The sequence below is a fragment of the Scyliorhinus canicula genome, chromosome 4 (assembly GCF_902713615.1).
Source record: "Scyliorhinus canicula chromosome 4, sScyCan1.1, whole genome shotgun sequence".
NCBI classification, from domain to species: Eukaryota; Metazoa; Chordata; class Chondrichthyes; order Carcharhiniformes; family Scyliorhinidae; genus Scyliorhinus; species Scyliorhinus canicula.
This window is the reverse complement of record NC_052149.1, coordinates 148,813,218-148,825,834: the sequence shown is the minus strand read 5'-3', so window position 1 is coordinate 148,825,834 and position 12,617 is coordinate 148,813,218. Positions and strand designations below refer to the sequence as shown.

At 41.1% G+C, this 12,617-nt stretch overlaps 1 protein-coding gene across 1 annotated transcript in view; it reads left to right on the top strand.

Moving 5' to 3' along the window:
* Positions 1–10,054, top strand: part of LOC119965073 (slit homolog 3 protein-like) — a 758,703-nt gene extending 748,649 nt beyond the window's left edge. Inside the window, exons 34-36 of the mRNA XM_038795337.1 lie at positions 259–544; positions 2,266–2,471; positions 5,659–10,054. Coding sequence (XP_038651265.1) covers positions 259–544; positions 2,266–2,471; positions 5,659–5,900 — 734 coding nt within the window. The 3' untranslated portion in view covers positions 5,901–10,054. The remainder of the gene's footprint in view (positions 1–258; positions 545–2,265; positions 2,472–5,658) is intronic.
* The last annotated feature ends 2,563 nt before the right edge of the window (positions 10,055–12,617 follow it).

Genomic DNA, 12,617 nt, shown 5'->3' with positions numbered 1-12,617 from the left:
CTCCGTGTGTTCCCATTCATCGCTTGGTGTGTTTGAATTCATTGGCGCGCTCCCTCAAATATGGCACTGAAGTGCCAGGCTGGATTATGTGCTCAAATCTCTGTGGAGGGATTTGAACCCACACCTTCTGGCTCAAACTAGGTGAAGTTATCTTGTGTATGAAAGCTGAAGTCTAAACTGCTTGCATTTGTTTCAACACTGGTGAGATGAGACCTTCAATTCTGCCTTCTTAATTGTACCAATTTTTTGACATTAAAGGTATTCCCCCTGTCTCCGGAGTAGCAGGACTTCGCCAGGGACCTGAACGGAATCTCAATGGCTTCCATGGCTGCATTCATGATGTGCGAATCGACAATGAGCTGCAGGACTTCAGGAGCTTGCCACAAATGCCCCTCGGTGTCTCTCCAGGGTGCAGGTCCTGCAACATCTGCAAACATGGCGTGTGCCACTCCTTCGATCACTCCAGCATTACATGCGACTGCCATGCTGGCTGGACGGGACCTCTGTGCGACCGGGAAACCCTTGACCTCTGTACCAACAACAAGTAAGTACTAGATTTTATGGGCCCACTGCAGGCGTGCAACGAGGCAAATTTTCATGCGGGAATTGGATAGCGGTGTAACACAATAATTTAAATTAATTCCCCATTTAAATATGGAAGCTCGCCTGCTTGTTTCTCAGCCCTCAGTGTAAGACATATTCAAGTTCTCTTTTTGTAAACTAAAAAAAGTACTTTCTATTCTCGGCCAACAGAGGGCGACAGCATATCAATGTTAGTTGACAAGTAACCCAATGGACAGCAGCGCCATCTGCAGACTCCTGCTCCCTTGAACTGGAAATGATCCGATCCCCTGGCCATCCATTCTCCTGGCATATGTCATGCAAGAGTCTTTTCAGAAAAAAGAGACTTAGTGTGCTCAATCTTTCCTGATATTTGCAGCCTCTCAACTCTGGCAACAGTCCAGTAAATCCTTTCTGCCCTGTCTCGTTAAATCTTTTCTTCCTTGCAGTGTTTCAACATTTTTGTTGCAGTACCAACAATTTGCATCGATGTTGTGTCTTTAATGTCCTGAAACAAGCCAAAGCATTCCTTAGTAGCATCATCAAACTTAAAATTCAACTCATTATTACAGCCGGCCACTAAAAGCTTGGTCAAAGACAAAGGTTGCAAGGAGTGTCTTAAATGAGGAAAGAAAGCAGGAGATGTTGAGGAGGGAATTCTGGAGCTGAAGGCACAGCTGCCAATGGTGGAGTGATGAACATCAAGGAGCGCTGATAGCCCAGCGGGTTGCAGGGCTGCAGGAGATTGCAGAAATCAGTGACCAGACCCTGGTCACAGTGATCTACATCTAATAGATTAACAGCAGCTTCCTGCATTTGTACTCTACTGTTCGGGAATATGAAGCAATTTGAAATCTTTATGACCTTATGAACCTTTGTTGCTACTTTCAAAGATTTGTATATGTGTACTTGCAGAACTCTTCCATCTCATTTAATTTATTAGCATCCAAACGGCCTCCTTAGCCCTCTCATGGAGGTAAATCACCTCATGCTTCAATATATTGCATTTGCCATATATCCGCTGACTCTGAAAGCATTTTTGCATCTTCTTGTATTTCACTGCAGCGCTCTCCACTCCCAGCACATTGCAACACCATACCTCCATTTTTTGAGTTAAGTAAATTGTGATCTCATCGTTGATCACTGTGAGACACCACATCCCATTTCCTGCCCTGAGAAAATTCATAATTCTCCTGTTTTCTGCTTTACGGTCATCTTTCAATCCATTCTGCTACCTGCACTACCTCTATATCCTGTGACATTTGACAGGAGCCTCTTCTGTGGACATGTTATCAAAGGCCTGAAAATTCATATATATCACATCTAATGATTCCCACTTGCTGTTATTTAATTATAGAATTCATCAAGTTTGGTTAATCATGACCTAGCTTTTAAAAATCCATGTTTTTTTAAAAGGTATACTCTTCATCTATTTTAACAAAGATTGTAGCATCCTTCTTACTATTTACATTAAGATAACTAATCCAGTGTTCACTGGAATGGTTCAATCCAATCCATATACCATGTACTCACTGACTTATAATCGAGAACCTCCAAAACATATGTTTAATGTCAGTTCAATAACATTATGGTCTTGGTCATCCCTTGATAAGGTCAATTTTAGTTAGATATGAAAATGCTGTCAGATATTTTTGGTGGGTTCTTTGCTTTTCCATTGGTAACTTGCCTTCTATCTCTTTCCAGATGCGTTCATGGGGAATGTGTCGTGTCTGACTCTACGTACCGCTGTGTGTGCAAGGAAGGTTATGTTGGCAGGCTGTGTGACAAGGGCCAGCAGATGGACAACTGCCAGAATCTGAAGTGTGACCACGGCCGCTGTAAGATCTCTGGGCATGAGGAGCCATATTGTGAGTGTGAGACCAACTTTACAGGAGAAACATGCCAAACAGGTAAGGAAAGAAAATAATCTTGAATCATAAAGCTGGTTCATCTTGGCTAGAATCTTTTGGAGTCAATGGAGGGGTCTTGAGCACCGGCTGGAGAGTCAGCGAGACCTCCACACCACTTCCTTTTGAGAAGTCTTGCTTCATCTTGTGCCAATCAGACACTTAAAAGGCCAGAGGCTGGCCCTTCTTCAAACAGAGGCTTGTAGCTTTTCTGTACCCGGGCACGGATGAGGTGGTGGCTGCTGCTGGTCTGTCATCCATCTGAAGCCTTGGACTTCGGAGACACCCAGGGATGGGTGAGTTATAGCGGGAAGGGAGAATCATGGGGTGATGGTAGACCCGGGGGGGGGGAGGAGAACGCAGCAAAGACAGTGGAATGGTTCACAGAGAGTCCCCCTTCCTAATGCCAGATTCCTCGATCAGGCACTGAGTGCCTTACAACAAGTGCCACCCCACACATGCCCCCAGGAGCCTGACATGTTTGATTGTCGTGCTCTCTGTATGGTGACCCCTTTTCTGGTTAATTGGCTTGAACCCCGTACTGTGTTAATGCCAGCTTCTTATCACTAATATTTGCAAAACAACAACCAACATATATCCCAAAATCTCATGTCATTAGCCATTACTTGTCTGGCTTGGTAATTAAGGGAAGATGGTCTTGTATTTGGTGGGGTACTACTCCCTATGAAAAACTTCAATGAAGGGGAGGACTAGACCTATAATCCATTTACTGCCTTTAAGGATGATAGCCCATTGAGAGTGCAGGGTCAGTGAATTTATGCCATTTTGCATTAACCAGTTTTCTATGACCTTTTCCAACTTTGCCGACAGACATTATTCGATGAACTTTGCCTTGTATTGATCCAGATAAAAATTCACCTGCCATTCATCTTAATTTGTCCAGATCCCTTTAGATATATCAAAGTACAATTTTGACAAGAATGGTACCAGAACTGAGAGGTTCTAACTTCAGGAAAGATGGAACAACTTGGGGCTCTTTTCTGGAGGAAAGAGAAGGCTGAGAGGTGGCTTAATAGTGGTCTTTAACATTATGAACAGGTTCTGATGGGGTAATGTAGAGATGCTGTTTCCACTTGCAGACAAGACCAGTAAAAGGGGTTTTATATGAATGATAAATCCAATAAGGAATTCAGGAAATGCGTCTTAACCAAATAATGTTTAAAGTGGCGTTTCAAATGTTAAAAGGTGGCATGGGTTCTGCCAACACCAAACCCTGGCCAGTTTTGCTGTGAGTGTGGTTTGACCAACAGCCTCTAAAGCAACCAAAGTGAGGGAGGGTCACTTTCCCGCCCTCACTGTCCCTACCACATCACCCCCAATCTTGCCCTGCCACCTCAATGTGGAGATTAAATTTAGACACCAGCTTCATCCATTACCATGCTTAGCAACTCTTGTGCCTGGCATTGCTAAGGTGCACATGGCATATATTTGGTACGTGGTGACTGTCGCCAATTCTGCCGAAACAAATTCATGTCAGGTGTTACAGGAACGCCTCATGAAGAATTTCCTGACTCATCCTTCTAAGTTAAGCCAGGAAACTGATGAACATTGATGGGTAAATCCTGAACGGCTGCTCTGAGGCAAATGTAAAATGTTCTAACACGAGCAGTGTGGGCGGGACAGTGGTTAGCACTGCTGCCTCACGGCACTGAGGACCCGGATTCGATCTCAGCCCCGGGTCACTGTCCGTGTGGAGTTTGCATATTCTGCCCATATCTGCATGGGTCTCACCCCCACAACCCAAAAAGATGTGCAGGGTAGGTGAATTGGCCACATTAAATTGCCCCTTAATTGAAAAAAAAAGAATTGATCTAAATTTTTTTTTAAAAATAAATAAATAACACGAGCAGTGAAATCCTTCCCTGCTATATTTGGGGCAGAGGTTGTGAGCTGCATGTCCAATTAGAAATGGTGCCAAAACTGAAGTGACTTATATAGTCACTTCAGATAATAGTTAATAATTTTGGAACAAACCACTTTTAAACAAAAATGTGCAAATAATGACAGATGGGAGAAAACTCAATGGTCCATCTAACTGGCCTGGACAACTACGATGTCTTATTCATCACGATGTATACATTCCCCATCCCATCTGAAAACCAGGGATTCTCTTGGGAAAGTGAGAAACCAGACCAAAATAAAACCAGGGATAAAAATCTGGAAAATTCCTCTCTCATCCCATAGATGATTGCAACTACTGCAGGGGACCTCTCTAGCTCTGATTATTCTGGTATGTCCTTTTTTTAATTAAGTGAATATGAGAACTAAGAGCAGTAGGTAATTCAGCCCCTCCGGCCACCATTTAATCCGACCATGGATGATCTCATCTCGGGGTCACCTCCACCTTCCTGCCCACTCCTCATAACCCTTCATCCCGCTACCAATTAAAAATCAATCAATATCCTCAAGTTTGTTTAGTGTTCCAGCGTCCACTGGCTCTGGGGTAGAGAATTCCACAAATTCACGACCCTTTGAGTAATGTAATTCCTGCTCATTTCTGTTTTAAATCTGCCAGCCCTTAGCCTAAAGCCATGGCCTCTCGTTCAAAAATGTCCAACAAGGGGAAACATCCACTTTACATCTACCGTGTCAACCCCTATTAGCGTCTTATAGAATTTACAGTGCATTCAGCCCATCGAGTCTGCACCGGCCCTTGGAAAGAGCACCCTACTTAAGCCCATGCCTCCACCCTATTCCCGTACCCAGTAACCCCACCAAACCTTTTTGGACACTAGGGGCAATTTATCATGGCCAATCCACCTAACCTGCACATCTTTGGACTGTGGAAGGAAACCGGAGCACCCGGAGGAAACCCATACACACATGGGCAGAACGTGCAGACTCCGCACAGACAGTGACCCAAGCAAGGAAGTGAACCTGGGACCCTGGAGCTGTGAAGGAACTGTGCTACCCACTGTGCTGCCCACCTCAATTAGATCCGTGTCCCAGCCAGAAGCAAGTCCCTTGAATAAATTCAGTACATCAGCAATCAATGGCAAAGCCTTTTCCACATGCCCAGTTTTTAATGGGAAAAGATCCATCTCTTAAAATGTAATCCAGTTCTTGCCTTGAGATTATGATCCCTGATCGTCACTAATCTATTTGTTTGATGCAAAACATCTACACAAACAAACAATCTAGTTGTAGACTTCTCTCTTTTGTATCACAGAGCTCCTTTGTCAGAAGGAAATAGTGCGGGAGGTCTACCGCAAGCAACAAGGCTATGCCTCATGCCAGACAAAAGTTAAAATTCCACGGCTGGAATGCAAGGGGAGTTGTGGCAATGGGGAGTGCTGTGTGCCACTGCGTAGCAAGCGACGGAAATACCACTTCCAGTGTACGGACGGCTCCTCATTTATGGAAGATGTGGAGCGAGCTGTTGACTGCGGCTGTGGGAATTGTTCCTTGTAGGGACCCGAAGCAGGAAGTGAAGGCTTAACAACAGCACGCACCTGCAACAACTATTGGACCCTTTAATTCTCATAGTGGACCAAAAGAAATGGAAATATATTGTAAGATAACAAATAGAACCTATTTTTATTATTAAAAAAGGACTATTTTCTTCAGTTATTACTAAATATATCACCTCTCCTGGGTTTGTATATCATACTGTGTTCCCTTTGCAAGATTTTTCTTAACCATTTTATTAACCTAACAAAGGAATTTTGGGAAGGCGTGCTCAATTGGTTGTTATGAAGGGCCGGTTATATTGACTATCAAAAGCAAATTGCCTACTTAAGAGGTTCTAAGCTTATGAAGAAGTTGAAACCTGGCAACATCCAAACTATCACGAGGAACATCACCAAAAACCAGTTGACTCTTGGATTTGCTGTAGTATCCGTTAATTGTTCTGATCTCTCTGCGTTAAAGTACCAAATGTGCTAATCCACTTTTGTGAAACTATCAATACAGTGTAATCAATACCCTCCTGATATCTAATAACTTGCTGGCCTGGGTTTTGCAGTTGTATTGATGGTTAAATTGCCGGCATTATTCCCCTGAAAATGACTGCAGCTCCTGGCATCTATGCTTGTGCAATTAAATACGGAAATTCAGAAGTTGTTGTCAGTGATTCTAAGCTTCTCCATAGGATGTACTGTTGACATTCCCACAGGCTTTGTTAATTAGAAATCATTGAACTGATGAAAACTTGCACTTTTACACTGCTAGTCTTGCTGCAAAAACTCTTTTAAAAGTTGTAACCTTTGAAGTGTAACTGAGATTTTAACTGCTTTTTAAAGTCCACAATTAATGCTAAACAACTTCTCTGGCCCTAAAAAAACAGATTTTGTATTTGTAACTGTCAAATTTCTCCATTATGATGAAAATTTCAGGTATTTTTAAAAATATCTTTTGGAAGCTTGTTTATGACATTTCAGCTTCCACCTTGATCCCATGTGCATATCCCAACCTTTATGCTCTGTAAATTGATATTAGAAATGAAGCAGATCAGTGCTTTTTAAATTCCTGATTTGCTGTTCGTGAGAATTCTTCGATGGGATTGGCTATTTACCCTGCTTGATTATATCACTGCTGCTGGACACTTTGAGATCGTCCTAAATTGCCGCCAGAATTAACTTAATCCTGGGAGAGATTAAATCCATACTGTAGCGATCACTAGATCTTTAGAGGCAGCTTTTTTCAAGATCAGCAACAGGTATTGTCACATCGCTGCTAATCGCAAAATCCAGGCCAATGTTAACAATAAGACTGTAAAGCACACTGTAGATACCCAATAACATGGACACAGTATAGACCATGCTACAGAAACCCAACATCATGCACAGTGCAGAGCACATTGCAGATGCCCAATAACATGAACATAGTGTCGAGCATACTACAGATTTCCAATAACATGCATACAGTGCAAACCATACTGCAGGCACTAATAACATTGATGTTAGGGTACAGCTCATCACAGTTCCCCAATAACCAGCAATAGCATTAGCAGAATGTAAAACACAATAATGGCACTCAATTCCACACCAGTAATATGAGCACTGTACAGCATATCGTAGATTCGCGAAGCTGTATTGATACAATGTGGAATGCATTTCCTGTACTTCGGCACGTATGGAGTACAATGCAGATCCAATACCAGATCTGTGAAGGCTTCTGCAGTTCCTAGACAGACTGCTGTGTTCAGTATCTTACTTGGTCCCACAACAGCAGAGCTTATGCCTAAAAACCTCCAGAGATTCAAAGCAGGACAAACCAGGAAACGAGGAGCATAAACTCAAATAGGGCTGCATTAGAGCAAAGGCTGCAGTTTGCACATCCCTGTATTAGGGACTATCTGCAAGTTCACACGCCACCTGAGAGATGTTTGCTGCTTCTCACAATACCATTTAATCAACAGCTTTTCATCTCTGACATGCATGATTAAATGTCTAGACCTCAAGACTCCTTGTCACAGCTCAGATGGTCCTCGGGCAGATGGTAATGCTCTTTTATCCATTAGAAAGTGTTACCAGATATTAGATCATGCTGTTACGGAAACGCTTATAAAACTCTTAATTTTGATGCACACACTACAGAAGGGATTACACAATATCCACACTGAAGTTGGGTTTGAATTCCTCAACACTACACACTGAAACAATGTAAAACTGGACTACATTGTGTGATATCTGAGCTATTTATTGATTTTCCGTCTCACTTTGCCCTCCCCCAAGCTGTCTGATATCTCAAATGTCTCCCAAGTGCCAAACCCTCTTCCTATTATCTGCTCTTGAGGATTTGAGTATCTGGTTTTTAAGTTTTCAGGAGATGAAGATTTATTGTTTGTCAGTACAATTTGGCTGTTTGAGCCAATGATTTAGATAATGTTGAGCCTAAATATTTAAGAGGGAGAGGTGCACACTGAGAAGCACAATGAACAATTCGGGTTTGATGCAAATGATGGATGACGACAGATATTGACTTTTTTTGTTTAATCAGAAAACAAATGACCTTGCAGTAAAAGAAAGAAGGATTAAAGTGGGGGAAACTATTGTTCTGTTTCGCCGTATATTTTTGTTTGCTTACAGGGTTCCTGGTTATACATAGCCTTCCGTTAAATGGAAGAATAGACTAGACTTCTTCATGTCTTTGGCCACAGTGGTGGTCCATGATCATTCAAGAGGGAGATTATTACTTTCAAGGCCTGATTACCATTGACATAAGACACCAACACTCCTCCTGTGGCAGATTGCTATTCACAGAAAGCCTCATCTGTCTCGGACAGTTGGGTGAGTGGAACTGTGGATTTCTCCACTCCCCGCTTAAAAATGATAAATAAATCTAAGGGAGCAGGCAAATGACTGCTGTATTGACCTAACAATGCAGTCAATACCTGCTGCACTTAACATAGTGCCTTACATTTAGCCCATTATTTTCAATGTTTACCTAAGTGCCTAACAATTTGTCCATTTTTGCTGCATTGACCGAAGTGCCTTACCATCAACTCAATGCCTTATATTTTAACCTGAAAGTCTTACAAAAACCCAATGTTGTCTACTTTAGTCTAAGGATCTTACAGTGAACTCAATGCCTTTTACCTTAACTTGGGTGTCTTGCAATCTATCAAATGTCTCATCCCTTTACCTGAAGTTTCTACAGTCCACCCAATATCTAATACATTAACCCGAGGGCACTAGAATCACCCCAATGCCTTATATATTAACTTGAGGTCCATGCAGTCAATTGAATGCCTCATACATTAACCTGAAAGCCTTACAGTTAATCCAGTGCCTCATATATTACTTTGAGGGTTTTACAGTCAACCCAATGCCTTAGATTTACACAAGGGCTGTCAAATCAAAAGAATGTTTCAAACATTAACGTGAGTACCTTCACGCAAAGCATCAGAATACTCTGAGGTGCATCCATGGGTCATCGTACATGTTCTGCTGCACTGACTGATGGTGTACTATTCAAGAGAGCCCAGTACCTCTTGCATTAAACTGATTGCCAATTGGATTGGCAATGAATCCTTTACATGTCAGCTCAGCACTTGCAACTATTCATCATGATTGGCAAATGTGTGTGTGAGGATCTAAAAGTTCAATGATACATGATAAATGCACACCTTTCCATCACTTCTCTAAGCACTGAATATTACCTGAAGGCTCACACACCAAAAGGAATTGAGATGGGGTTTGGCACATTTTTCCTAATGGCTGTCGAGCATCAAAGTGTTTAGCCTTCATACAGAATAGCTTCAATTCTATACTTTATATGGAAGTCAGTTAAAATCTGCTGCAAAAAACATGAAAGCGCAACTATAATAGAAAAAAATTCCTGCTTCCTTGGACTTGGCCTACATATACTATCTGTGTGCAGTAACACATAGAGGAAGCCTGCCACAGCAGTGATGATGCAGAAAGTCTCACAGGGAATCCTGACTCCATTCACGCTCTTTGATAATATATACAAGGAAATAAGCCTCTGAGCAGTTTACAACTTACAGGTGCTTAACCCTTTATTCCTTGTTTTACAAAAATATGTACATTTTAATGTTATATATTTTGTGAAATGCTATGTCTTGTACAAACAATAAATGGAAAGTGTTTGCACCAAAACAATTGACATGAAATTGTTTCATTTCAGTTTGGGCCAGCTTTAAACTGGAGAAAATACAGTCTGTGTAAAATGATTTTTGATTTAAGCAGTACTCGTTCCGTATTAAGCGTGGAATATATCTGCAATGAGCCTGTACTGGTTCAGTAGTGATTCTGCGTTAAGCCTTATGATACCTGCAATGACATTTCACTATTGAGCTGATATTAATACTGAACAACACTGTACACCATTGATCTCACAACAGGGGAGGCAGGTGGCGCAGTGGTTAGCACTGCTGCCTCACGGCACCGAGGACCCTGGTTCGAACCCGGCCCCGCGTCACTGTCTGTGTGCAGTTTGCACATTCTCCCCGTATCTGCTTGGTTTTCACCCCCACAACCCAAAGATGTGCAGGATAGGTGGATTGGCCACACTAAATTGCCCCTTAATTGGAAAAAAAAGAATTGGGTACTCTGCATTTATTTTTAAAAATTGATCTCTCAACAATTTAATATTACAGGTAAACTTATATCCATTCAGATTTTAGCGTTAAGTTTTCAATGAGTCAATTTTGAGGCTGTAATAATCCAGCTTTCAAGCTGTAATGATTTGGCTTTGACCCTGATCTGATTGAGCTTTGAACCTGTAGTTGTTCAAATATTACACTCTCAAGTTCAATGTTATAAGTCTATAGATTCAGAGTTGAACCATGACTTGCTCAACATTAAGTTTCTAATGTTTCAGAACTGACCCTCAACTGTTCCATTAAGGAATTATATTAATTCAGAATTGAACCCTATTCATTCGGCATTACACTGGAAATAGAATGAGCCTTGCAATTATTCTGTTTAAACACGTATTAATTCCACGTTCAATCTTCATCAGAACTGAACTTGTGCTGATTCAATATTCAGCCTGTGATGATCAAAAATTGAGCCTGTACTGATTCAAGATAGAGCCTGTGCTGATTTAGCATTGACACTGCACTGACAATGGTGAACCTTAGTCATTAGTATTGATCCAGCACTGACAGTTGTTAGTCTGTAATCATTATTATTGTTCCAGTATTGATGGTGGTTAGCCTGTATCATTAATATTGATCTTGTACTGACAGTCGTAACCTATTGTCTTCAGTATTGACCCTGTACTGACAGTGGTTAGCCTATAATCATTAATAAACTCCTGTACTGATATTGGTTAACCTGCAGTCATTAATATTGTTTCCGTACTAATGGTGGTTATCCTGTTGTTATTAATAAATTTCCTGTACTGACAGTCATTAGCCTATTGGCATTGATCCTATGATGATGCCTGTAGTTATTGATATTTATCCTGTACCGATGATGGTTTGCCTACAGATATTAATATTGATCCTGCACTGATGGTAGTTAGCCTGTAGTCATTTATATTGATCCTGTACTGATGGTAGTTAGCCTGTAGTCATTAATATTGGTCCTGTACTGATGGTGGTTGACCTGTAGTCATTAATATTGATTCTGTACTGATGGTAGTTAGCCTGTAGTCTTTACTATTGATCCTGCACTGATGGTAATTAGCCTGTAGTCATTAATATTGATTCTATACTAATGGTAGTTAGCCTGTAGTCTTTACTATTGATCCTGCACTGATGGTAGTTAGCCTGTAGTCATTACTATTGATCCTGTACTGATGGTAGTTAGCCTGTAGTCATTAATATTGATCTTGTAGTGCTGGTGATTAGCCTGCAGTCATTAATATTGATCTTGTACTAAGGGTGATTAGCCTGTAGTCATTAATATTGATCCTGTACTGATGATGGTTAGCCTGCCGTCATTAATATTGATCCTAGCTAGCCTAAGCGCCTTAACAGTTCAATTTTAATGTGAATATCCAAACATTGAACAGGACCACCCAGCAAGACAGTCAAGCGAGGCTTTCACAGAATAGATTCAGTGCTAATTTCATTTGTGCTGTCTCTCCACTAAATTATTCAAGCCTTGGGCCAAACTATGAAGGCAAACATTTCCCAATGTTAAACATTAAATAAAAACAGAATCTGCATTGATTTGCGATATAACTTGTTGAAGAACTGATTGAATTTTGTTTTTTTAGTCTTGTGTCATATGTAGTCTAGTATTAACTCTGTGTTGGTTCAGCTGGGAATGAGACAAGAGGTCTGCTGCAAAGGAAAGTTAGGATTCCCTTTATAAGAGAACAAGTGAAGGTGACGAGTGCAGAAAGACTAACTTAAGAGGCTTAAGAGTCAGTGGATAGCCTGCAGGAAAATAATTCCAGAAAGTGATAAGAAGAAGAGAAAGGGATAAAACAGACAACAAATAAATAGGAGATAAACTATAAAGAGAGGAACAGAGGTCTGACAATGGAAACATCATATATGAGATACATGAGCTGGGAGTTTATTGTTTGCCTCCCACTGCTTGGAATTTGGCTTTGGACCAACTGAGTCTGAATGAAGCCAAATCTGTGTTTTTCCAACTGCTTCAACTCAATAAAGATAAGAAGGTCTAAAATCTTGAAGTCACTTATTCTGATGAATGATTATGAGCGGAAGAACAATCAATCTCAATTCATCACATATTAATGCAC